At 44.3% G+C, this 26,716-nt stretch overlaps 1 protein-coding gene across 2 annotated transcripts in view; it reads left to right on the top strand.

Annotated features, from left to right (window-relative positions):
• The window catches only part of PKP4 (plakophilin 4), a 38,148-nt gene extending 13,515 nt beyond the window's left edge, over positions 1-24,633 (top strand). The window contains exons 3-21 of one of the 2 annotated variants that reach the window (XM_065750835.1): positions 1,674-1,708; positions 5,935-6,066; positions 6,229-6,419; positions 7,190-7,748; positions 9,082-9,273; positions 10,726-10,943; positions 12,053-12,181; positions 13,303-13,516; positions 14,681-14,864; positions 15,097-15,214; positions 15,691-15,882; positions 16,007-16,180; positions 16,958-17,108; positions 17,950-18,145; positions 19,419-19,503; positions 19,599-19,716; positions 22,157-22,285; positions 22,956-23,029; positions 23,590-24,633. In XM_065750835.1, coding sequence (XP_065606907.1) covers positions 1,674-1,708; positions 5,935-6,066; positions 6,229-6,419; positions 7,190-7,748; positions 9,082-9,273; positions 10,726-10,943; positions 12,053-12,181; positions 13,303-13,516; positions 14,681-14,864; positions 15,097-15,214; positions 15,691-15,882; positions 16,007-16,180; positions 16,958-17,108; positions 17,950-18,145; positions 19,419-19,503; positions 19,599-19,716; positions 22,157-22,285; positions 22,956-23,029; positions 23,590-23,838 — 3,340 coding nt within the window. In that variant the 3' untranslated portion in view covers positions 23,839-24,633. The remainder of the gene's footprint in view (positions 1-1,673; positions 1,709-5,934; positions 6,067-6,228; positions 6,420-7,189; positions 7,749-9,081; positions 9,274-10,725; positions 10,944-12,052; positions 12,182-13,302; positions 13,517-14,680; positions 14,865-15,096; positions 15,215-15,690; positions 15,883-16,006; positions 16,181-16,957; positions 17,109-17,949; positions 18,146-19,418; positions 19,504-19,598; positions 19,717-22,156; positions 22,286-22,955; positions 23,030-23,589) is intronic. The other variant, XM_065750836.1, reaches the window with a different exon arrangement.
• Positions 24,634-26,716: the final 2,083 nt, after the last annotated feature.

Here is a 26,716-nt window from a genome sequence, read left to right on the forward strand (position 1 = left end):
GGGCTGAGGAGTGTCTGAGTGCTGTGGCTCCCACATGCGTGTGGGGCCGGACTGCTGTGGTTGGCTCTCAGCTTCAGGACTCAACCTGGAACAGCACCTTGCAGTCAGTGGCCACGTTTGGGTGCAGTGCTCCAGATACGGCCTTTGAATCCCTAGCTGAGCGCCAGGTGCTTGCCTTGATCGGCCAGCACCCCCAGCACCCACAGAGCTTTAGGCACTCATACTACTCATATGAGCATGCTCTCAGGGTAGGGGCAGATGAAGGACAGCTGAGGCACTCTGAGCAGTGGGCACACAGCCCTGCGAATAGACCGCTCCCCTGCGCGTCAGCACGGGGTGCACAGCTCACTGGGGAAGGCAGCTGCTCCCAAGTTATCCTCGTTATGCCCACGGGGTGATATCTGGATGTTGCTTATCCTGATTTGGCATGGAGGTGGGATTTGTTTATGTATGTGTTTATTGATTCTGATGCTGGACCTGAGTTCTAGAGCTCCTCCCTGCAAGGTTAGCGCTTCCATGCACAATGATACTGTCTCCAGAGAAAGTTATTTGTTTTTACAGCACAAAGTAAACACCTAGTGGTGTTCAAGTTGCTGTGCTCAAGTACTGTCTGTAGTTGGTAGCTGTGGTAGAGAAGCAGGATAAATAGTGCAGAAGTAGATGCATCTTCTCCAACATTCCAGCTGCATGCTGGTACACAAGCATCATAAAGTCTGATGGAGGTGCTCATAGTTTCTAAAACAGCTTTTTGTTTGGGAAATACGATCTCGCACTCATTGCAAAACACCTTAACTCTCAATTAACACTCAAAGTTTGATGGCCAGTATGTAGAGTGGGGAAGCAGTGCTTTTTATTGAATAAAGGATTCAGGGGATGGATTTTGCATCTGCCTGTAAAGATAGTCATGCTCTGACACTGTGTCAGAGCACTGCTGCAGAAGAAACAAAATGGTTAAGATAGTTCTCTGTAAAAGAATTATTTGAAAAATGCAAGTAGGTGTTTCCACAGAGGATAAACACCCACTGTGTCTTGGAAGTGGTTGTTTCCAAGGCATGGGCCACCTAAACCATGTAGGAACATCTGCCTCCCCATACAAACAGGTGGCACGTTCTGGTGAGTCGCGTGGCTTTGCTTTTTACCACATGCAAAGGATCCAAATTCTCTCTCGGATATTGGGAAGTGAAATAGTGAAATGAGCAGGTCCCATTTCTGTTCCCGTACTCAGAGTGCATTGCACACAGATGCAGAATGCTCTAGAGCTGTGATTCCCCAGCTTCCGTGCTACACTGCCTCAGCAGTGAGTGCTGCTCCTTTGGGAGCTGTTTGCTTACTGCTAATCCTGCACACATTCTGAGCTCGTGCTGTTGTACATATGGGTGTATTGTTTACATCATTGCTCCTTAAAAAAGACATACATCTCACCCCTACTTTTCCTGGTGCAGAAAGGCCAACCTCCTTGGCAATTTGTAAGACAGTGAGTTACAGGAATTCCCTGTGATTAATAGTGAATAAAAGTCAGTTCCCAGAGTTCGAGCTGTAGCACTGATCGTGCTGGCTCCTGAGGCTTTGTCTGCTGGCTTTTATAGGCTTTGGCACACTTGGGTGTAGAAAGAAAGATGAAATCCTGCCTAAAGATGTGGTTCTTTTGGTGATAACTTTTTTTCTTTCCGCAGCTCTACTGAGAAGTCATTTCCTTGGAGATCACCAGGTATTATCTTCTATGTGTCCGTTTTGCCTTATGCCACAAACCCTTTATTTCCTTGGCATTTATTGCTTGTTTTGATGTGAACTGAACATGAGCAGTAACACTGTGGTTTTTTTTCAGATATATTTTCTAAAGCAGCGTTAACACGGGCTTATCTGTTCCTTTGTTATTATAAATGCACACTTAGCTTAAGGAAGCAGATACTTTTCTTGCATCTTTGTGCCTTTATAATTTATGTGTTGTACAATACTAACAGAAACCTCACACGTTTGCTGTCCTTCACAATCAGTTCAAAAGGAATGTTGAGTCTTCCCCATAGCCCATAAGGACCATAAGGAAAATGTATATGCTTTGAGCTTCTGTCCTTCCTTTCTACAGCTATTCTTACTTCACCTGGCGCCTCCAACAAGCAAAGGTTTTTCTGAGAGTATTTCTTCTGCTTCTGTATCTCGGGATATCTCCAACTCTTTCAAAAATATGAAAAGTGACTCTTGTGGTCCTTATGAGTCCGCTATGAAGTGTGCTGTGTGGAAGTGGATGGGACTGTAGCTTTCAAGTGCCACCCAAGCGTGTAATGCAAGGGAGCTGTTAGATCGACCCAGTCTGATCCTCACAGATCACAGCAAGGTTTCTCGTGTTGATTTAAAATATGTAATGATTGAAGAGTCAGCCTCTGACCAGCTGGGAGTTTCTTTAGAGCTATGAGTGTATGTACAGAAGTCAGCACTGCCTGTGCCTCGAAGCAGCACCAGGAGCAGGGCCCTGGCTCCCTGCAGACGGCGATTGGCACTGCCCTGTTCTCCTAATTCAGTCGTAACTTCTTAAAGGATGTCACGTTAAGCAAAACTGGTTGAATATAATAAAAATGCAAAGGGAATTTTAGCTAGCTTGTTTCTAACTAAGGATATGTTAGTTGTGTGCAGAGCCCTGTGTAAAGGTGCATGCAGTTTTAAGAACTGTCCAATATTTTGCATCGTAACACACCATAAAAATAATGCATCAAAATTATCTGCTTGCTCACTCAAATGTATTTACAGCTATCCACATCCTTGGTAAATCCATCTCTCAAACTCTTCTTTCCCTTTTTTTTGTTTGTTTTGTTTATAGATACTAAGTTCTTAAACCTTGTGTGTAATTCTGTTTGCACAGTTTCAGTTGCCATCACGGTATCACCTCTGCTGACATGAGGTACATTGGCTCTTTTATTTTAAACCCGATGTGGTCAACAGCCTAGTTGCCATGGCATTTCCATTTTGCTAATCAGGGTGGTGCTCTGGGGGTATCCTTCTAACAATATTTTGAAACAGAAATCACATTTGCTGTTTTTTATTTGATTTTTCCTCCAAGTAATTGAGTTACTTTGTTGTGTCGTTTTGTTTTTTAACTTTCATTCTGAAAATCATTTTCATGCCTTTATGTCATACTATTTCCCTTGGTCCTCTAATGTTCCAGTGGCAGTTCACAACAAGTGAGGGCATATTCTGACACATCTCAGCCTTTGTTTCACAGCTTTATCTCATCCATTCTCTGTTCCTTTATTTCCTCAGCTTTTCTGGAACTTACTCAGCTGTTGCTTTTTCTCCCCTCCCTCCCATTACTTTGTCTCTTTCATCTCTCCTGCTGGTATTTTTCTTGTCCCTGTAACTCTCTCCTCCCGTTTGTTGTTTCTTCCCCTTAGGAACCCCCACTGTGAGGTCTCTTAGGGTTTGGCAAAGTGGCAGAACATAGAGAGGAGAGGTCGGAGAAGTCCGGGAATGCACTTGTTGTTCTGGAGCAGGATTTGTATCCGAGCTGTAATAGTTCACAAGCACACAGGCTTTAACTTAGGAACTCGTGCTCCTGCAGAAATAGAGCGTGCGTAGTGCAGATGGAGGTGCACGTTGTGTGTCTGAGCTCGGGCTGTTCTGCACTGTTTGCTCAGAAGTGGCCACGTTTGAACAAAGTGCTCTTTGCTTGGAACTTCAGCTGGTAGGAGTTGGATTTAGTTAGGTTTATGTGGTGAGTGCAGCATGGCAGCAGGTTTTACTTAATTGTGTGTTCACTCTTGAGCTTTGCCTTAACATTTCCCTCGATGATGTCTTACGACTGCGCTCTAAAAAATACTGACATCAGAGATGGAGGAGAGCACTGCTGCCATCGCTCCCCTTCGTCCTGACTCGCAGACAGCAGTTTATGTCCAGACATCAGCGGGCAGAGAGGTGTAACCGTACCTGAAATGCACCAGTAGAAACATTCCAAATGTTTGACAGAAATATAGCATGACGTTGCTTTGCAGATGCTTATAGCAGCACATGAGATCAGCAGCCCTTTATAACAAGGCTGTCATTTTATTCAGGGCATTCTCCTCATGACTGATAGTAGCAGAAAGAGAGAAAGACAAGACGTTTTATTGTGCTTTCTTGCATTAGTTAGGGAGCATAAACAATCTTTATTATTTAGCTTTGTGAAAGCATTTGCTTGGTGGCAAATGTGTGATACAAGTGAGGTTTTGGTTTGGAGCTCCGTTTTAGGAACAGCTGTACAGCACTGCACAATTGAACTTTATTCTTCTGATGTGTTTCTCCCCAGACTGGTTGTTTGTCAGCTTGAAATTGATGCGATGATAATGTGACAGACAAAGGCAAAACAACAGGGCCTTGCATTACTTAATAAAACAAAGGTTGAAAATTAAAATGTTGCAGTTATCTATAACTGGAAAGGAATTGAAATGCCCCCATCCCTGCAGCCTTTGAGTTTAAAGAACACGTGTAATACCCACTTATGTCTGTCAGCACTGCAATGCTTCATACTTCCCCATATCATATCCAGAGATACTCATGGTGAAATTAGTGCAAGTGTAGTAACACTTCTTAAATGGTACTTGGATTTGGTTGGTTATACTCCTATTGCAGTGAATTGATTTAGCACCAGATGTGCTGGAGGGCTTGGCCGAAGAATGATGTGCTCCCCAGTGACTGCTGGCTGCGTGTCACCTGTAAGATGTACTGACTTTGTTGGACACCAGACTTCAGAAATAGTGTTCGAGCATTCCTCGTAATAGCCATTAGCAACATTTTCAGTATGGAAATTCTGTTACCACACCAATATTGAGACAGCAGCACTTGGTGTACAGCAGTCACCAAAGATCAGGTGAGAGTATTTCTTTTTGGCTTGTTAGGTATGGATGCTCTTGGCTGTATTTTGGAATTCTCTTTCACAGTGCACTGCAATAGCAGCTGCAATAAAGAATTTTTAATGCCCATCTGTAGTTTTTTGTGGGTTTTTTTCATGACTGCTGCTAGATTTTATATCAGAACCGTTATTTGTCAATTCGAGACTTTCCTTTAGCCCCTGCCTGGGGTTTTTCAGCCCTCGTTCATATATTCTCCCTCAGCCACTACCATGCAGGTTGCTGCCAGTGTGTGCTGGTTTTGTACACCGCTGGGAGGTGTGGTTTCAGGGAGCACTCAGCCCACAACCCTTACCATGAGGCACTCGCAGGAGTTGATGCTTGACCATTGCTTCCCAGCATGTTACTTTGGGTTGCTCATCCAGCTGCATTTGCACATTTCTTCAGCACAGTTTTACATCTGCGGTGATAGCTCCAAATGCAGTTCCCATTCCCTGCTGCACCTCTGACACTTGCTCTTATCAGTGTGTGTGACATGCTGAATGACAGCTGAGTGTTCCCGTCCAAGAATCTAATTCAGCTTTCTGTTTGGTGTCTTTGTCCTTGTATTTCAGACTGTTTACATTCGTAACACTGCTGTGGTGTTTGCTTTGCTTTCTGTTCTGTGTGATGAGCCTTCCCTTTGCAATCTATACTGCTCTGCTAATATTCATAGAACTGGTCTTAGCTTAAGAGTCATTAAAAATAAGCACTGCTGTAGTAATATATTAAATAAAGAGTTCATGACATTTGAAGCAGCCTCCGTCAATGATGCACAAGTAGAGATGGAATTCAGTGCAGCCTTTTATTTACTCAGGTCTTGAGGTAATAGGTGCTCAGGGCAGTAGTGACTGTTCTGTGTCCTACAGCACCGCTCCATAATTCTCTACTCTGCAAGGTACACGTACTGGTAACCAGGTACACTTCACGAGCGTGGTGATTTCCTTCCTCTAGTTTGGTAGCTGCTGGCTGCCAGCAGGCTGCAGTTATGTTGGGAGTGAGTTCATTGCACTGAGAATTGTTATGGAGCTTGTGGCAGGTGTGCATGTGAAGCTCTACATTTCTCAATTTCTTCTTTCAGATCCAGCAGCCACCGGTGCAAACAAACCCCTTGTGTCAGAGGGAGTTCACACCAATGCCTTTCATGTTAGGGCAGAACCGGTGCAAGGGAACCTCTACTCACCAGAGCAGACATCTCTCCATGAAAGTGAGGGTCTGTTGTTTGCATTTTCAATAATACAGTATATTTATTTCTGTATTAACTTCATTAAAATGCAGTACAGTTATGAATGTAACGAAGAACAAAGTTCTGAAGTATGTTATTTTCCTACTGTTATGCAGTTCTTGTATTCTTATGCTGGCTTCGTATCTCCAGGGTCTGTAGGTAACTCAAGAAGTTCAACACAAATGAATTCTTATTCTGATAGTGGTTACCAGGAAGTAAGCAGCTTTCATAACAGCCAAAACTTGAACAAACCAGAAAACAGACAGCAGCATTCCCTTACTGGAACTGCTTCTAACCACTTGGTGAGAAGCTCACGAGCTGAAGGGCAGACTTTAGTCCAGGTATGCTCAAAATAGTCCACTTTGTATCTCTCTGTACACTGCCTCTAACACACTTTTAAAGACAACAAATGTATAGCTGGACTTAACGCTTCCGTAGGATGTAATGAACAATATTTTAATGTTATTTTAACTAACACCTGCACTGTTTAGGAAGTGGAAATGGCTTGCAGCTGAAGCTGAATAAAACCTGAGGTCTCCTGAGTGAGAGTATGCTGCTAATATGTAATACCAAGAAAGCTGCTCTCAAAGGTGTTTCACTTACCATGCTTGGGAAAGCCTTGAGATTTTGCCCACATGTAAACATGGTGCTTAAAGAAAAGATGGGATTTGTTTTCCTGTACCTTCTACCTTTTCTGGCTTTTTTCTCTTCCCTTAGTCAGAATGTTTTTAATTGGAAAAGCTTTATTAGCTTATATATTATTATTATACTTCCATATTCTTATTAGAATTCTTTGCAATGCTGTTCCTCAGTTTCCAAAGTTAATTGTTTATTGAAATGGTAAGAAAGCACGTTAACGTGGAAAGCCAAGAACAGGGAACGGAGCACTTGTAGTTAAACTGCCATTTCAAATGTCATGAAATTCCGGCTGGAAAAAGGTGTTGTGTAGGGTCTCTCAAAGGGACGATGTTTGGAGTAAAAGCTATTCTTCAGCTGCAAATGTTGTTAAGTTGCTGTATTTCTTGTTGACTTCTGTCTCATGGCAGAAAATTATCTACTCTGTGGCCTAAATGATAACAGCGGTAAATGCTTTGGTTCTGTTTTCAAACAGCCTTCAGCCAGCGTTGCTAGCAGCCGAGCCATGCGGCGCGTCAGCTCGGTCCCATCCAGAGCACAGTCCCCCTCCTATGTGGTCAGCACGGGCCTTTCCCCTTCCAGGGGGTCTCTGCGAACCTCTCTGGGTAGTGGCTATGGTTCTCCATCAGTTGCTGAGCAAAGATCCCTCGCTTCTCACGCGTATTCATCCACTACCCTGCCGGTACAGCGGGCAGCGTCCCCCTACGCCGCACAGAGACCTGCGTCCCCAGCGACTGTACGGAGGATTGGCTCCATCACCTCCAGGCAGGCAGCAAATCCCAACGCTGGCAACTCCCAGTACCAGGCGTCAGCCAGGGTTGGCTCTCCGCTTGCCCTCGCCGATGTACAAACCAGAGTTGCTTCTCCACCCCAAACCCAGCTGGGATCCTCCTCCCCGAAGCGTTCTGGTATGACTGCAGTCCCGCAGCATTTGGGAACAACGCTGCAGAGGACGGTTCATGACATTGAACAGTACGGACAGCAGTACGATATATACGAGAGAATGGTTCCTCCACGCCCAGATAGCCTTACAGGTTAGTAAAAAAGGCAGAGGCACGGTTTAAAACTTGTTACAAGCCTGAAACTCCAGACAGCTAGTAATGCCGTTGTGGTTCTGAGAATTAAACGTTGAGCAGCAGGACGTGACTGGTGTGCTTTGTGAACACCGACGCCAAACACTGCGCATCAGTACAAGGAGCTCACAGCAAATGCCGTCTGCTCCGTGATGCTGCACTCCAGCTAGCAGCGAGCCACATCACGGTGCGTGTTCTGAGACTTACGTGTGAAATGCTGAATCCTCCAAACAGAACCACTGTAGGTAGAGTACATTTACACGTGTGTGCGGGTGGTACACACAGAGAGGTGTCACACTGGGACCAGGTTCATGGCAAGGTCTTTCCTGAACTAGGTAACAGTACTATTGAATTTAGTCTCTTTTTTCTAGTAATTCTGTTATTTCAAAGTACTTCAACTTAAATATAGGGTAATATTATCTTCAAATGAAGTCTCGGAACATAGACTATTAATCAGAGAGCCAGTTCCTACTAAGCTGCAGTTACAGTGTGTTTTGAGTTCTTTGTGTTTGCTGCTTTTCCTGACCTTCATGTAACGGAGCACAGACAGGAGCTCCTGCAGACAGGACTGCGTGCTCTTTTGAGCAGTGCCTGCAACATCTGTTTTCTTTTAAACTGTTATACCAGGCAATCCCCAAATAATCTTATTTCCCAGCAAACAGAATAAGGTGTCTTCTGTCCAACCTCCATTTGCAAGGCTTAATAATCTTCCAATCTGCTAAGGACGCAAACTGAATTGTGCATGAAAGGCAGCTCCATAGTTAAAATGAACGCATAGTTTGATGTAACAGTAAATCTGAACTCTGAAATACTGTTAAGATACTTTGCAAATATCACTGCTTGAGAATATCCTCTAACAGGTGAACTAATATATCCTCTTAAAAAGAAAGGCAGACTTACTGGGGTAAATCAGTGATTCAGAAACAGGTTCTAAGTTCAGTGCGTTTGTAGTGTTAGGGAGCTGACCTGTCCTAGTGAGCCTTGTCAGACTCACCGTGCTCAGTTTGGGAACTGTGTGTGCTGGCTTGGCTTTCCTTCAGGCTTTAACTATAAATGCTACAGTAAAAAATTGAGTTGGAAAACTTGAAGTTGTCAGTGTGTTTTTGAGGGAATGCTGCACTCTGTGAATGTTCAGGTATGCATCATTTAACAGTGAAAAGAAGGTTAAGCAGAAATGTTGTTTCTGTAGCTATTATACCATTTTTTCTTGGCTGAAGTAAGAAGGATACATGCATCTCTGCTTTATTTTTAATCAGTATGGGCTGTGTACGTATTTACCTCTTCTTGGTTTCAGGCCTGAGAAGTTCATATGCTAGTCAACACAGTCAACTAGGACAGGAGTTACGATCAGCTGTATCTCCTGAGCTGCACATCACCCCTATCTATGAAGGCAGAACGTACTACAGTCCCGTGTACCGTAGTCCCAATCATGGAACAATTGAGCTCCACCAGGGATCCCAGTCAGCACTGTATCGAACAGGGTCAGGTACGTAACGGGCTTACAGAGCTCTTCCATCAGCTGCACCAAAGCTGTGCTTCATGTACACAGTGGAGCTTTTCTGGGGCCTATGGCACATAGGAGCTAGGTAGCTTTGACTTAAAAGGAGGAACTGTATGCCATAAATCAGTGCGGGTGGAAGCTAGGTTGGAATGGCCTTAAATGACCAGCAGGAATTGAAAGTTCCCGTGGTGTCTGCAGGAAACACTTGGGGCTGTATGTCAGTGTCAGGTTTGGGTCAGAATATGTTCTTTGGTGATGGTTCTCAGGTACATCCAAGCGGAGTATTTCCTGACATAACACTTCATTGCTTGCTCTTTCATTCTCTGTGCATCATTCACGTACCAATTGAGTGTGTTCCTTTTTTCCTTTTTAAATTGATCGGGGCAGTGAAATGACAGCGTGCAGGACTGAATTACCCCCCATATCTTTCAAGTAAAAATACAGCTTGTTTCCTCACTCCTAGCTGAGGATAACGGCAAAATGCTACGTCTGAAAATAGTACAGTGAAAATGAGAGATTTCTGCAGTAATTGGCAGAATTGCTACTGGCAGGTGATGACGTGGATGAGCATGATTAGTAGTGTTGGTACTGATTCTCTGTAAAGAGAAATGGTTGATTAATTTATGTAGTGGAGTAATTTCTAAAAGATTTGGAAATAATGGAGTCGTTGAACTGGACTCTCCAGGAATAGCTACAGAGAGTTCACATGTCTGGTATTTGCACACTTGGAAATCACTTCTGAGTGTGTTTTGTTACTGACATACAAAGCGTACAGGATGCTGAAGGATAACAGCTTCTGCAGTTATCCTCTCTTCCTCAGCATACAGTAGGTGCAGCCTGTCACGATATGCCAGCGAGGAAACAGAACTGACATTTGAGTTCTCTGTTCTCTTGTCCACCTAAGATCAGTTGCTCACAGAAGCTACCACAGCAGTTCTGTGAGGCCAGGAAGCCACGTGTTCCTGGGTTTGAAGCCATTCTCTTAACGCTTTGAACCGTCCCCTTACGTACGTGTAATTGTGAAAAGTAAAATGGAATACAAACTATATACATTTTTGTTTAATTCTTTTTCCTTTTTCTTTTTAGTACTGTTGGCAAATTGAAGTTACTGTTGGTAATTGAATTTTATTATACACCTTAAAACATTTTGCATCCTAATTTCTCCTTAACGGCACAAGATGTATATCTTTCTTTAAATGCTCAGGCAAGCTGGGGCATAAGCCTGGTTCCACCAGACCTGTGTTTTTGCAGCCAGCCTCTCTGTCTTCTCTGGGATGTTGAGTACTTGTTTCCTTACAACTGGCGGCAGCTTTCAGCACTGAGCACTATGCACCTTTTTTAGACTGATTTTTTTGCTTACACTTCTAATTTTGTATTGTCTCTTCTCTTCAATAGACATTTGTTACCTGGTTTGTTTTAATACTAATTTTATACTAGGAGTCGGAAATCTGCAAAGATCATCCAGTCAGCGTAGCACACTCACATACCAAAGAAATAATTATGCTCTGAACACAACTGCTACCTATGCGGAACCCTACAGGTCAGTGCAGTATCGGCTGTCAGAGTCCGGCTACAGCAGGCTGCCGCACGCAGCGCCCGACGACGGGACCACGCGATCTCCATCCATAGACAGCATTCAGAAGGACCCCAGGCAAGTCCTTTTGTGCTTTCAGGACCCACTCGGACTTGCCGTAGGACGATGTTTACTGTCCTTAGGAGAGAAGTCTTCCTCTGGTTACCGTGGGGTGGTCAGACACTGGAGGGAGGCTCCTGACCGGGGCACCCACGCCCCACGCTGGTCAGTGTTCGGGCTGCGTTTAGGTAATGCCCTCAGTAACGTGCTGTTCAGTTTTGGTTGGCTGAAAGCAATCGGACGCGTGGGCTGGATGACCTCTGAAGGTCCCTTTCAGCTGAGTTATTCTTTTCTATGGTTGGCAGGGAGAAATAAACCTCAGAGTAACTGCCGTGTCCTCTTCTGACGGGCAGATTCTGGGGACACCTGGCTGGCCAGGCTGCCCTCAGCCTCTGCGTAGCTGTCAGATGCTCTGCTTAGAACATGGCTTCCTTAGATCGTTGAGAATAGAAAAACCTAAATACTACTACTGCTTGTTATTTTTTAAGCATTCCTTTGCAAAAAGAAGAAAACAGCCCAACAAATGTGAACGGTTGTCTTTCTGAATCCGGCTGTGGGGCGTGGAAATGCTGAATGACTTCCAAGATTTGGCTACACAAAATCGCTGTGTTTATAATAAAGTTAGATTAAAATTATTTCATGTTTCATATCCCTGATTAGCTCAAGTTTTTCAGATGCGCTGCATCTGATGATGAAATCTTGAGACTGCACAGCTTTTGTTCAAGTACAGTTGCCTCCAACTGCCAACACTGATTGATGAGGAAAAAATATTGCAGAGAAGATATGCACTTGAGCTGCAGTGTTCAACGTGTGTCTTGTGTTATACATTTAAGGTTGCAGAGATTTATGTAGGGTGCAGTATTTGAGTTGGTATAATCTTAATGTGTATATCTGTGTCATCAGCAACGAAACGAACTCAAGAATGCAGAAAACAGTGTCCTTTTCCAGTGGTGAGACTGGAACCTGACGTGACACTGTCATTCCCATGTAACTGGTTTTCCTCCCACCCCCAGCGCTCCAGAACAAACAAATTGTTGAAAATATTAAGATCTTCTATGAGTTCTACTTAGTAAAGGAACACACACCTGTAACTAATGCCTTTCCTTGAATGTGTTCATCCAACAAAGGGAGTTTGCCTGGAGAGATCCAGAGCTGCCTGAAGTCATTCACATGCTTCAACACCAGTTCCCATCGGTTCAGGCGAACGCAGCCGCATACCTGCAGCACCTGTGCTTCGGAGACAACAAAGTGAAAACAGAGGTACTGTGCGAGTGCACGTCTGATCTGGGGGAAGCTATGAACTGAGGCCTCCTTTTACGATAGGGAAGAACCGTAATTAACTTATTGCCAAGGTCAGTAAAGCTTTCTTCGAAGACCACATCAAGTTTGTATTTTGGTTAATTAGTTAGATGTGTTATTTTATTGCTGTGATAAAGACCAGAGGCATTTCCCAGTCTGTAGAAGTATTAAAAGCATTTGTGAAACAAACGGAGTTCTTGCACTGCTGAGGCATGAAGGTAAGCATCACGAACAAAACCAAATGTCACCACTTAAATTAACCATGAAAATGCTCAGAATTAATATCAGCCTGAATTAGTCTGTTGTATCTCCTGAGCAGTTGGTTCAGCAATGTGCCGTTTCGTGAGCGGCGTTTGGTTGTTTTGGTTCTGTTTGTTTGGGGTTCAACTTACGAGTGGAATTGCTGTTTGGAGAACAGCTGCTCCATTTCAGGATGCTTAATGACTCAGCAGAACAAAAACCTTATGAATGATTTCCTAACTCCTTTTATCTTGAATTATATACGCAAACACTGCATCTCATCCAACTTTGAGTACAGACCTCATTCGGATGTTCCGTGGATAGTATGCCATAAATTGTGCAGTGCTAAAATAGTGCAGGTGATAACAGAATTATCTACTACTGCAAATAGCTCATAGAAAAAAATATATGGCTTTTTGATGTGTATTTTTAACTCAAATCTTAAAAGCAGTGCTGCTTAGTTATCTCTTGGAATGGGTTTTAATTTACGAAGTTCACAGTATTCTCAGATCCTTTCACATTTTCTCACTTCTGTGAGTTTTGAGCACAGAAAAGCACTGTACAAATGAGATCCCAAAAAGCCATGTTAGAGTTTGCCAAGAAAGAGTCAGAACAACAAAGCCTGTTAGAGCAAGCAGTGAAAACCTCCGTCAGCTGCTTCTGCCACCACGATGGTGCTTAACAGGAGCTTTCATTGCAGCCTCACAGTCAGATTATTAACATCAGCAGTAATAGCTTTTTCTTTGAGTAGAATATCCTGTCTTTAAAAATAAAATCCTTCTAAAACCATAGAGTGAACTGTGTGAGAGCAGCAGTGCTGACATTGCTGTCGTGCTTGCCAGGTGTGCCGGCTGGGAGGGATCAAGCACCTGGTGGATCTGCTGGATCACAGAGTCCTGGAGGTGCAGAAGAACGCGTGTGGTGCTCTGAGAAACCTCGTGTATGGGAAATCTACTGATGAAAACAAAATAGCCATGAAGAACGTGGGTGGGATCCCTGCACTACTACGGCTGTTACGGAAGTCGGTTGATGCAGAGATAAAGGAGCTCGTAACAGGTACGTTTTGGAGGGAGGCTGCTGCAGAGCTGTGGTCATGTTTCTGAAGTGGATAAGAGCTTGAAATATTTGGTAAGTGCCTGGAATTGAGTACGTTGGCTGGATTTTTGTTTGTGCGTTAGGATTTTGTCAATACAAAACCGTATTTTGATTACTGGCAGTTCAATGTTGCACAGAAGTACAGATTCACTGGGAGAAGTGAATCCTGAGGTTACTGCCCCAAAGCTCCAAAGCACATTTTGCCCCAGTGTGATGCCCCTGCAGCCACAGCCAGCCTCGGGTCAGTGCAGGCAATATTTCTTTTACTCCTAGCCCTAAGTTTTATTACAGGTGCCTTCTTTTTTTGTCAGTTGCTGTGCACCATTTTAAATAAGATCCTGCTGAATTCAAAAGGTGGATCCAAACTGTGTTTGTGTGTTTTAGAGCTCAGGCAAATAGTTGGACGTATGAACGTTCTAGGAGGCTCTCAGTGCCCGGGCTGTTGGCACAGAGCTGGCAGGTGCCTGCATACACACCTTCAGCTCTGGATTGTGAAGCAGCGGGTTTAGCTTATAACCCACGAGTGTGGCACCTGCTGCAGGCAGAGAGCACAGAAAGAATAAATGACTTACAGTTCTAATTGGTGAAGGAATTCTGTTTCCTTCAGAGCAAACTGGATCTGTTGATTATTGCAACCTGTCAAGCAGCAGAATGAGCTGCACCTTAGGAAAGAAAGGAAAGAATGTTCCTGTCAGTCAGTGTATCTTGCAGTTGGGTTTCTTTCCTCAATAAAAAAGCAGAATATTTGTTCATGAATATGCTTGCTCTCCTCAGCAAGGTGGGAGGCCCCGCTGCTGCTCTGCCGGGGCTCTCTGTGCAGCTGTCCTCTCACGTTCCTGCTCCTTCATCGAAGAGCTCTCACACTGGGCTGCCAGGCAGGGTGGGGGATGCCGAGCACGTTAACTTGGATAGGAGAAAATGTTATGTCAGGGTGAAGCAAATCCTTTCATGGCAGCTTTGCTGACTATTTATGGACTGGTGCTGTTAGAGTAATATTGAATTGCCCTGCAAACTAAATGCATAGGCAGACTATCTTGTTGAAAGCAAAGTCTCTTAAGTAGCCAGCATTGCTGCGTATCTGTTAGCGGTCTTCTCTAACCACCACAATGGAAATCTTTTCTGAAGGGGTCCTGTGGAACTTGTCTTCATGTGATGCAGTGAAGATGACAATCATTAGAGACGCTTTGTCCACACTGACGAACACTGTGATAGTGCCACATTCCGGGTGGAACAGTGCCTCCTTTGATGATGATCACAAAATGAAGTTTCAGACTTCGCTGGTTCTGCGCAACACTACAGGATGCCTGAGGTAAGTTCCTGTTCTGCAGCACCCCACTGCACACAACAGCCGTGCTGTCCAGCAGGTCCTGATACCTAATGTTTAAGACAGAACAGCTGTTGCACTCCATTTAATCCTACCGTTCGGGCAGCTTTCATCTTTTATTTCTTTTCTGCGTTAAGTGAATATGAAAAGTACGAAGTCACCAAGAGGTGTTAGTGATGATGGCTAGCTGCATTCGTTTGCCACTTTGACTCTTTAGGAATCTCAGTTCTGCGGGGGAAGAAGCCCGGAAGCAGATGAGGTCCTGCGAAGGACTGGTTGATTCACTGCTCTATGTGATCCACACGTGTGTGAAAACATCAGACTATGACAGCAAGGTGTGTGCTCATTTCATCTGTGGGGTTTCTAACGCTGACCTGTGTGCCTGATCTGATCTCGTGGGGTTTGCGTCACGTTGTTTCTCATGGTGATGTTTTTAACTCAGCTGATTGTCCCTCAGCCCCAGGTTACTGATGCACAATCAAATTCTGTTGTGTCATACAGTCGTACTTTGCTCTGCAATATTCACTTCTGCCAACTGTTCATTCATTAATAATAAGCCCCCGTGCTTTTTGCTTGCAGGTTACTAAAAGTAAAATAGGGAAGAGTGCTGTAAATATTTTCATGCTTGGTGATATCAGGAGAGAGATTGCAGTTTTCCCAGATGAATGAGTAGCGATGCCCAAGGCCCACGGTTAGATTGTGGAGCTTGTCCTTTAGGATACCTTTTCATCTGCTGCTCATTTGTGCGGCATCTTTCATCCCCAGATGGGAAAGCAACGCGTTACACGATGCCTTTACCATTTGGTTTCAGACGGTGGAGAACTGTGTGTGTACCCTGAGAAACCTCTCTTACCGCCTGGAGCTGGAGGTGCCTCAGGCACGTCTGCTGGGCATCAACGAGCTGGACGACTTGCTAGGGAAGGAGTCACCCAGCAAAGACTCCGAGCCAAGCTGCTGGGGGAAGAAAAAGAAGAAGAAAAAAAAAACTTCACAGGAGGACCAGGTTTGCCTTTCTCTTTGATTACAAATGTATAAAATGTTTGATGTAACTTGAAGAAAAATACCTTACGTTGAATGAAAATGCATGTATTGTTTGCTGTACTTACAAATGTGTATTCATTTCGCAGTGGGATGGAGTTGGCCCCATACCAGGATTTTCCAAGTCTCCCAAAGGGGTGGAAATGCTGTGGCACCCGTCGGTGGTAAAGCCGTACCTCACGCTGCTGGCAGAAAGCTCCAATCCTGCCACTCTCGAGGGCTCTGCGGGATCTCTCCAGAATCTTTCTGCGGGCAACTGGAAGGTACCTGAATTCCTGCTGCCCCTCCTGTAGTTGTGTTTAGCTGTTCTCTTTCAATAACGTACTGGAATGGGTTTAGGAAGGAGCGTGTGTTTTTCTTGTGTGTGCATAGCAATGTTTCTCCTTAGTGTGTGTCATCAGAGCTCATGTGCTATGAAAATGTTATTTTTGCAGTGAAAGGCGATGTCAAAGGTGGTGGGTGGGGAGAGGGATCTGGAAACTACATAGAGAAAAAGGTACGTGTAATAGGCAGTAGCAGTGCTTCGTAACACCAGCACTGTGGCATGTACTGTATTCATGGGTGACGAGCATTAAAAAGTTGCATTTGCTTTATTATCGTTTCCATATGTTGCTGCTTATGGCTCTTGCACACAATATATTACAACAGCATTAGGGGAGAGTACTTCATTAATGTTACGTGTTTGTCACACAGGGATAGAGAAAATATTGTTTTCTTTGCTGTAGAAAACCAGACACGGCCGCTTCATTTTATGCCTGTTTTGAAGTTGGCCCTTGTCAAGAAAGGCACTGCTCCTTCTTCAATGATCTGTCACCTATCAGAACATTTTGTCTGTTAGATCACTTCTTTAAAACACTGTGCCATAGCAGGAATGAGTGAAAAAGAGCAGAGTCAGCCCTTCTTAATAATGATCAAGAGAAGCACTTGACTGTTAATGTATCATCTTTGCATTGGAAAACGTTCCCTAACATGCTTAAAAATGACCATCTTATAAGAGACCGTTTCGGTCAGAGCTGCAGTAACATGGAGCTCCGTTACAGTTTGCAGCATACATCCGAGCTGCTGTGAGGAAGGAAAAGGGGCTGCCAATCCTTGTGGAGCTCCTGAGGATGGATAACGATAGAGTCGTCTCGTCCGTGGCCACGGCCCTAAGGAACATGGCGCTGGATGTGCGCAATAAGGAGCTCATCGGTGAGTGCAGAGCCGCGCGAAGAACGACGGCCACCAGGAAACCTGACCTCATGCTGAAAGGATGAGGATGAGACTGCCGATAGAAATAGCATACTTGATGGTGCTGGATCACATCACTTGTGCCCCAGAAATTAATCTTTCTGACAACAGTAGCCTTCCAGAGTAATACTGTTAGTTTGGTTTGCCTCTAGCCATCTTGTAGCACCGTCCGTAGCACCAGCCACGGGCAGGCAGTACTCTGGTGATCATCCGTTGTCAGAACTTTTCCTTCCCAGCATGGCAGGACTTGTCAGTCCAGGGATGTCCCTCCACCTGTGTTCTCTCCATCCAAGCCTTGCCTTATCAAAGAGCTATTGGCTTTCCAGGCGTAAAATATTCTGATCGATGAAGTGGGTCAGAAACTAGCCCACGCTGGCACCTGGTTTTATACAGCTTTATCACCACTGCTCTGTGCAGAACTCGATGGTTTCAATGTTCTCAACTCTGTGGGGGGGTAAGTTATTTAAGAGAATAGCAGTAAAGCTGGTATGTGGAAGTTGTTGCTGAGCTTCCCAAAACAGTGGCAGTGACAGAGTAGAGCTGTGTGCGACACTGGCGGTGGTAACATTCCAGTACGTTTGAAAAGGAATCAGTTTTGTGTGCAGAATTTGTTGTTGGATAAAATTTTTCCCCAGACACGTTATACAGATAGATAGCTGGGGGCTTTGGAAAGGCTTTTCCATCAAGAGCTGTGAGGTGCAAATGCAAGTCTTACACCGTCTCTGATCTGTCGTGAGCCTCAGAATTCCAAGCCCGAGGTGCCCACACGCAGGCTGTGAGTGGCTGTGTGATGGTGTTCCAGGTAAATACGCGATGCGGGATCTGGTGAACCGGCTGCCGGGAGGCAGCGCCCCGAGCATCCTGTCTGATGAGACCGTGGCAGCGATCTGCTGCGCGCTGCATGAGGTCACCAGCAAGAACATGGAGAACGCCAAAGCCCTCGCTGACACCGGGGGAATAGAAAAGCTGGTGAACATAACAAAAGGGAGAGGTGACAGGTGAGTAGGCAACGCATTTCAGACGTCATCTGATGGTTTCATTCCAAACGTGTAAGAATGCAGGTAGTGGGGGAGGGGGAGCTTACAAACAAAAACAAAACATCTGTTGTTTCGTCATCCTGATCTGAGCAGCCACCGAGTCTGAGTCTCAGTGGGACAGAAGGTGTGGCTGGTCTGGTGCCTGCTGTTCTCACAGTGTATGTACAGCTTTTGGAGACTGTTACAGGTGCAGACAGTAACCACGTTAATGGGTTCTATTCAGGGAAGATGGTATTTAAAAATATTAATAGAATACTTTGAGCTTTTTTGTAATCAGAATATGTTAACACCTTTGTTAGGATGTGTCACAGTAACTGTTAATTACATCCAGCGTGGCCAGTTGTTAGGCTGTGAGGAGAAGCTGCCCCACCAAGCAGTCAGCAAGCCAGTGGGATTGTCAGGAACAGGACTGCGAGCGTTGAAAGATCGGTTGTGTCTGTCTGCAGACCGAGTGTGTCTGTCTGTGCTGTGCAGCTGGACGTGCTAGAGCTCAGCACGGGGCTTTGTTGACCACCATGGGTAATAGCACTGCAGCCTTTTAGGTGAGCAGCACACCGTGGGAGCACTGCGGTGCCTGAGCCATGCAGCCCCAGCAGCAGGTCAGCCCCAGGGCCCCGTCCAGCTCTGATGGGGATCTCTGCTCTGAGCTCCTCAGCACATCGATGGAACTCACGCAGGCGGGATTCAAGTAGGATATCCCGGATCTCCCTTCGTGGCCAGCAGAAAGCTGACTATGCAGTCAGCCCTGTGTTCTGTTCCCACTATTTGATCCCACAGCAGTGGGGAGGAAAGCATCTGCAGCTGCGCAGGACTTGTTCAGCGTGAATTAAAAGCACAGCATTTTTATCAACATCTGTCTGAAAAGTAACTGGACTGCATTTTGAGTATCTGTGATTTACGATACTGTGTATATTCAAGGCACCGACTCACTTCAGTTTATGGTCTCAGTTCTTATGAAATGTTCTAAAGAACGTTTCTTATCACAGTGTTTTTTATTTTTGTATACAATGACTGTCTGTAGTCTTTACTTGTGTAAGAATTTCAGGTGAAGAGAGAATTTTTAGGCTGGAGAGTCCTGTCAGAATGCACACAGCCTTTGTAGGGCCTGCTGACACAGCTGTGTGACACTGCCATAATTCAGAGACCTGGCTGTCTTCACAGCTGCGAGGGTTAGGCTGCTCCATCACTCAGGAGTTAATGCTTTCCACTAATGCAGTGTTCTTTATTTCCGTAGATCTTCACTGAAAGTTGTCAAGGCAGCTGCTCAGGTCCTGAATACGTTATGGCAGTATCGAGACCTCCGCAGCATTTATAAGAAGGTAAATTGCAAAGTAGCTTACACTGGGAAACTGTTGTATGAAAGCTCTTAAGTTGATGCACAGCAATAATCTGTGTTCTTTGCTTTTCACTGCAGGACGGATGGAATCAGAGTCACTTCATTACACCGGTATCGACACTGGAACGGGAGAGATTCAAATCCCATCCCTCGTTATCAACAGCAAATCAGCAGATGTCACCGGTCATGCAGTCAGGTCAGTGGGACGCATAAAGAGCCCCATGGAAGGGATGGATGCCTCGGAGCTCATCCTTTCAGCTCAAATGGCCTTTTGGTTGACTTGTTCTGATTTAGTAGTTGGGTAGGGATAGTGATAAGAGGATGGTTGGACTAGATGATCTTGTAGGTCCTTTCCGACCTTATGAACCTATAAGCATGGGGCACTGCTGCCTCCTCTGTGTTTACACATACAAACAGCAGCACACAGGTGCTCCATGAGTGCTGTGTCACCCTATCTGATACTGCTGGCGGGTTTCAGATCCCACAGGGTGTGGGGGTCTTCGCTTCTGCGTTCCGATAAAGCTCACTTTGAAGTAAATGTGCCCTTTTACTCCTAATGACAAAAGCTCAAACAGTCTCAGAACGTGTGAGCTGTCTTCCTTTGGGATGATCCCCAGTCGGTTGGTGTGCTTCCAGAGCACCCATGTACTCAGCTGGTAGCAGCATCCAGCCTGTGGGACCAGGTTACGTTTAGTCCTAAGTGAAATCCTCAGAGCGCACTGTGTGGACATCTGGACTTTGTCACTGCTTCCCTCTACAGAATCACTGCTTTTCAGCTGCATGGCATTGTAGGTCAGGCCTCATCCTGCAAAGCTCACAGAGCGAGCTCACCAGTGAGGGACCTGGTTTTGTTCCGTGGAATGAGCAAAACAAACGCAAAATATCGTGCTCTTCTGTCTCCTTGTTGTTGCAGTGAGCTCCCCTTTGTTCCTTTAGCATCTCCAGGAGTGGGATTTAGATCTTGTGATAGGACTGCCGTGCAAGGCAGTGGGTTTTGTATCTCTGAATTTAGCATTTTCTTTCATCCAATTTGCTCTTCTATTTTTATGTAAATAGATCTTAATACTGAGAAATATACACTTAACTTTTGCTAAAATAATTGGCCAGCTCCTACAATGCAGTTGTTCAATTTCTTACATAAACAGAAGGAACCACCCTCACACACTGCTTCGTGAAACAGGTGACTGAAGAACAGACTCAGGCAGGGATTTATTTTGCTTTCAGCCATGTCCTGTAGTGACTCAGGGGAAGACAGCACATCCTTCATGGCCAGAGTTCCCCTCAGCCACCGCCATACAACACACAGGACTGATTTCTTTGTCAGACCACAGTCATCAGTTGTAGAGGATTTTGTCACTCTGATCTTCCTGTTCAGTTACGTGTTCAGTTTTCTCCCAGCCCTTTGAACGAACATCCCTTTGTCTCTCTCCAACCACACGATACCAAAGGCAGTTTCTATGTACCCTTACATCTAGTCTCTAAGTCGCACGTACTGGTATCAAAACAACACCTTGAGTTTGTGGACTGTTGAGGCCATATATCTACAGCCAGAACCAAAAGTATCTTCTCAAAAGAAGCAGAGAATTGAAGCAAATGCTGCTCAGGCTCTGGGAACTGACCAGCTTTTCCTGGAGTTCTCCCCGTGAGATTTGCTTGCAGAATGACTGTGGTGCTCCTGTTCTGTGAACTGCAGGTAGGAAATAAGATGGGAAGCTCTAGCAATATTCCGAGGCTGTTGTATATCAAAGAGCTCTGAGCAGAAGAAAATACTAACAGGAAGTGCCCGTTTTTCTGTTCCAGAGCCTGAGCAAGCTTAAGCTATTAAGGTGGGAGCTCAGTGCATAAAACGTGTCTGCAGAGTACAGAGGGAGCAGCCCTGCAGATGCAGCATGCACGGTGGCTGTGGTTGAGTGCTTGGTCAGTGGCAGCTGTTCTTTGTTCAAGTTGCTCAGTGCACACATTAAGTTGACCACTTTCAGAATGATGCTCTCCCAAATTAGCTTTTTTAGCCTGGAGTATGCTAGGAAAATATCAGTAATTAAGCTATTCTTAATAACTCAAAATTGTGAATATGATATAATGCGCACAGCTGTTGGAAGAAGATGTAATTGGTCAATATCTTAAAGGAAATTTCTAGAATTTAAGTATGTAAGCTGACAAAACAGCTGAGTTGTCCCTGAAAAAGAGGAGGTAGTTGTACAGCCTCTCCACATCTGAAGTGGAGATTGAGTTGTTGAATGTAGTAAAAGCAGTGGATTACACTGTATTGTTTTACAGTGGTTGTCAGCCATTGTGGCCAAGATTCACCTCTGCATGATAATGAAAGAAAAGCAGTACAAGTCTGGCGTGGGTGGGTGATGAAGGCTGGGCACAGTGTGATGTTTTCTGACCTGTCCCGGGTGACATCGTGGACTTGAAGATTCTATTTAAATGTAGCTTAAGTGAAATCATAAACGTTAGCAAACAAGTGAACGATTACATTTGTATTTGAATAGTTACGTTACAGAAGATAGTCAAGATGTCACACCCAAAATGGCATGGGGAAGGTCTCTTATTTTGAATCATTACAGAGTGGTGACTGGTTGTAACAGTAAAAACGATGATCTCGTGGTGTATTGTTGATCCTTTTTCATCAGTTGGCAGCACGTCTTCATCACCGGCCTTACTAGGAATTAGAGAAGCCCGCTGTGAATATGACAGGACACAACCTTCCATGCAGTACTACAACCACGGCGATATCGTTGCACACAAAGACGTATACACGGGTAAGGTCCGGCCAGGTGACCTCAGCTGGATTAAGTCAGCGTTCCTTCTGTGTGCAGTTCATGCAGTGGTGGCACGGACAGCTGCATTAGCAGAAATGTTGCTTTTAATGTTTCCATTTTTATTTGTTGCTCAAGGAACAGAAGAGGTTTTCCCTATCAATCTGCTGCTTTCATTACAAACACTACCAGAACAGTGGGTGGTCTTTGAGGTCCCTTCCAAACTGAGCCATTTTTTGTCTCGATGAATATGGAGATCTGTTTCTGTACTTGGAGATGAGGTGTTTGAAAAACTTACTACATTTTATAATCAAGCATTGTTTCTATATGCATATGGATTATTTTATTATAAAGCTGTATCAGTATTTCATACTTTTCCCATTTCGCTTTTCCTTCTTCAAGTCACAAAAGTAAATAGGGAGAAATAAATACCTTGTTTTAAAGGTTATCAGCAGCAGACATGCGTGGGGAAAAGAAAAAAAAGCATTTGGGTTTCAGTTTAACTACTGCTGAGGGATAAAATCCACTTCCATTTATTATTATATTATTAGTAAACTCTAAAATCTGCAGTCTTAATTGTTGGAGTGCTACATCATTTTTTTCTAGGTAAAATAAAAGCACAAAGACAAAAAAATAAGGACTGAAGTTGATGACAAAACCTATTTTCTCACAGGTTCCAGCAAGACGTCACCAATTTACATCAGTTCCTATTCCTCACCAGCAAGAGAACAAAACAGAAGGCTACAGGTGACTCTGAAATTGTGTTTTGAAATGATACTGGAATAACACGACTCAGCATGTGGCGTTTTAATGGAACTTTAGGGGTTTAAGTATACTTTGTAGCATCAGAGTGTTTTTTGTGGAGAGTATCTACACCGCTGTTAATCTGTTACTGAGCATTACCATCCTCAGACGTCCGTAGGCCGCTGTCAGTTCATGGCTGCCTTCTTTCTGTGTCCCACATCTCAGTACGTTCTTAGCACAGTCAGATCTGATGCGTTCCTGAGGTACCTGCCCAGTCAGAAAAGCCATGCTCAGGCCCTGCACTATCCAAGCGTGCCCTATAAACGCGGGCGTCCCGGTGGGTGTGGGACGGGACCTGCAGGCAGCTGAGAGCCTCGTCCTGCATTAGTTCTACCTGAAACCTTGGGGGCATGTCATGCAGCTTTCATCGTTGGAAGAGCTATGCTTCACTGCTCAGGGAAAGTTTGTGTATAATGCGTACAAGTTTTAGAAACAAGTATTTTCTCTTTTTAATTAAATTGTAAAAGGTTTTCGTTTTGTTCTTTTTTCACGTTGTCAAACAGCATCAGCAACTGTACTACAGCCAAGAGGATACCAACAGGAAGAACTACGACCCGTACAGGTTATACCTGCAGTCCCCACACAGCTATGAAGACCCGTACTTTGACGATCGAGTTCACTTTCCTGCTACTTCAGACTACACAACACAATATGGACTGAAATCCACCACAAATTACGTAGACTTTTATTCCACCAGACGGTCGTCTTATAGAGCAGAACAGTACCCGGGTTCACCTGACTCCTGGGTGTAGCATCAAAGGAGAGAAAACAAGACAGTGTATTTCCCATTGTGCGTGAGAAGAAATGGAATGGCCTCATTCGATGTCTGGGTTATGAAATCTGAAGGTGAAATAAAAGAGGACACAAGGAAGTCTTTTGTTTGGGTTTTGGAGGGCATTTGGCTTTGGTTTGGGTTTCTTTGGTTTAGTTTTTGCTGGGGGTTTCTTTGAGTGAGGAACTGCCTGAGAGGAAAAGCGGGAGGGATGTTCCTTCGCTCTGTTTAGATGTTAGGTATTATTACTTGTAGCTTCTGTAGTCTGGTGAGGGCGTGGGCGATGTGATGAAAGGTCTGAGAATTGAGTAAAATGAATTTGGGAAGCGCGTAGGTCAGAGCAAATCAAACCTGTTTTTTTATGTGAATAAAAGTCTTGTTCTGATAGTTTGTACAGAAAAAAATAAAATGGATGCCCTTGTTTTATTGATATTACTAAATGTCAAGACTGTATGCTTATTATGTCGTGTAAATTTCCTTCATTGGTGTAAATATGAAATGCCACATTGGTTTGAAGTGCCATCCATTTGTAATGCAGTGTGTCATTTTGAAAGAGATTTGAAGCATCGTATACAAAAAAAAAAATCCAAGGAAATGTTATAAATTAAAAAAAAACCCAATTAATAGCATAATTTTGAAGCACAAAGTCCAGTTCAGCATACCTACACCTCTCCCATTTCCATTCTCTGCATTTCATACAAAAACAAACAAAAACTTCACTGCCATTTTCTATGCACATGGAAGAACAATAAATATGGAAGTCTCATCCATGGAACGCTGGTCCCTGTTCTTTTTTTTAATATGTTGTGTGTGGTATTTCAAAAGCAGAGCTGTGAGTGCCAGGTGCAGCTGCGTTTCTGTTCAGTCGTGTTATATCAGAATGGCTTTGGCCACTCTCAGCACTCACAGTGCGTGTGAAGGTGTCAGGCTGGCATGTCAAGGAGTGAACTTACCTCCTGCTCACCCTTTATTCCCCACTTCCTCCAGGTACCATCAGGGTGTGTCAGAGCTTCATCCTGTGCTCTTCCCAGCACTCCTGCCCTTGTTCCCCCAGTACCATCTCTACCTTCTTGCTTTCAGAGAGTACGGTCTCCAGTTGGTCTGCATTTCCCTCAGACTTATTTACAACCTTAATCAGTGATGCTGTTAGTAACCGTGTTCTTTTCTCATGCTGTACAGTCTGTTAACTTCGTATTGTTCATAGTTTTTATTCCCCATCGTAGCAAATTTCTTCAGTTCTCAGTGTTTGCATGTGTCCTGGTTGTGTTGGTGCAATGATGGCAGGTACAGGTAAGCAGAACTGCTCCAAGTTCAGTTAAGAAAGCAAATTCACTTTTCCTTACTTGGTTGAAGGACTACTTCTGCCCCCTAGGTGTACCAGGGGAAAGAAACAAAGGGGTGAACAGCCCAGACGTTAAGAGTTGGGTCTCTTTTCTGTTACACAGCCAAGCCACTCCCCATTGATTGCAGCTGCCGTGTTACCGAGGGACAGCATGGTGCAGGTGGTGCCTCTTCTTTCCTGGACTTCAGTTTTCTCCTTTTAAGGTAGGAAATGGCTTCCATTAATTCAATTTGAGTTTGTTTCTGGTAAGAACACTTTGGTCACTGGTCCTGCACTGTAGTTCTGACTGCCTTCAAAGTCGTGTGCAAGCTTTGCTACAAAGATGAATGTGGATCGGTGTTGTTCATCTGGTACACCCATAAATTAGTGAGCCAACGTATTTACTTGGTACAGCATTGTCCCAGGGTGCTTTAAATTAGTGTTGGATAATAAAGAGTAATACATTGGCTACAAAAGTCAATTTCCAGTGGACATTTTTTTGAAAGCGTGCACTGCCTCCTATTTGCCGATCCATCTGCTGCAGGGACTGTTCTGTATGGCTTTCCACAGCCAGCAGTTTTCTTGTCTGCTTGCTTATTCAGTTATCTCCTGATTAAAATGTCCTGATTTTTTCACTTTGTGAAAATATTGATGATAGCTTTGCAAAACACAACAGGAAAAATGTGTTTGAAATGGTCCTTTTGGGCAGTTGTTCTCCTTTTTTTCTTTTTTCTTTTAATCTTGGCCTTTATTTGTGGCTAAGGACATTTGGCACAGAATGCCTTAGTGTGCTTTTCTGCCCTGCAGTATTCTGTTCTGCTTACTCCACTCTGATTTCCCACATCGCCACAGTACAGTACTGGGAGTTGCTTGTGTTCTCACCTTTGGGAACTTCTGTGTATGTGTGATTTTATGATGGCTTCCAATGCTGTCCTCAGAGCCATTCTCTGGGAACATCAGTGTGCACTGGCAGCAGCTGATGAGTAATGCGCAACCTCTGCACTATCGCTGCAGGTCAGAATGAAATGTTGCTTGCAAGAGAATGACTGTGCTTCAATTAGCTCAAATGTTTATAGCAGTGTCCTGCAATGTTTAGCACTCTGTGACTAAATAACACGCAATGAATGTCTTCTTAGGCTCCTCCAACAGCAGCATCTTACGGGCCCTACAGTTAGGGATACAGGAGAATTTTGGGGTTTCTGAGTGAATTGGAGTGGATTTATTCTATTATTACGTGAATTTCACGGCTCATTCAGACCTAACCATGTTTCTGCACTAGAATGCTCAGTGTCCATTTAAAAGAGATGGATGCTTCAGTGAGTCACATGAATGCTCAATCTTTTTGCTACTCTGGGTCAAACAACTCCAATAAAGTTTGCATAGTTGGAGATTAGAGAGTTCAAGTAAGAAGCTCATATTGCTGTGTGACTCCATTTGTAATTCAAGCCTTGCCAATTTCAGCGGATGGTCATGGAAATGTGTTTTTCCTAAATTAAATCTATGTCCTTGTCTCTGAAGTGATATGTTTATGGATTGT

Source organism: Cyrtonyx montezumae, unplaced genomic scaffold (genome assembly GCF_038088225.1).
Source record: "Cyrtonyx montezumae isolate F1298 unplaced genomic scaffold, pur_monq_1.0 scaffold_7, whole genome shotgun sequence".
NCBI lineage: Eukaryota > Metazoa > Chordata > Aves > Galliformes > Odontophoridae > Cyrtonyx > Cyrtonyx montezumae.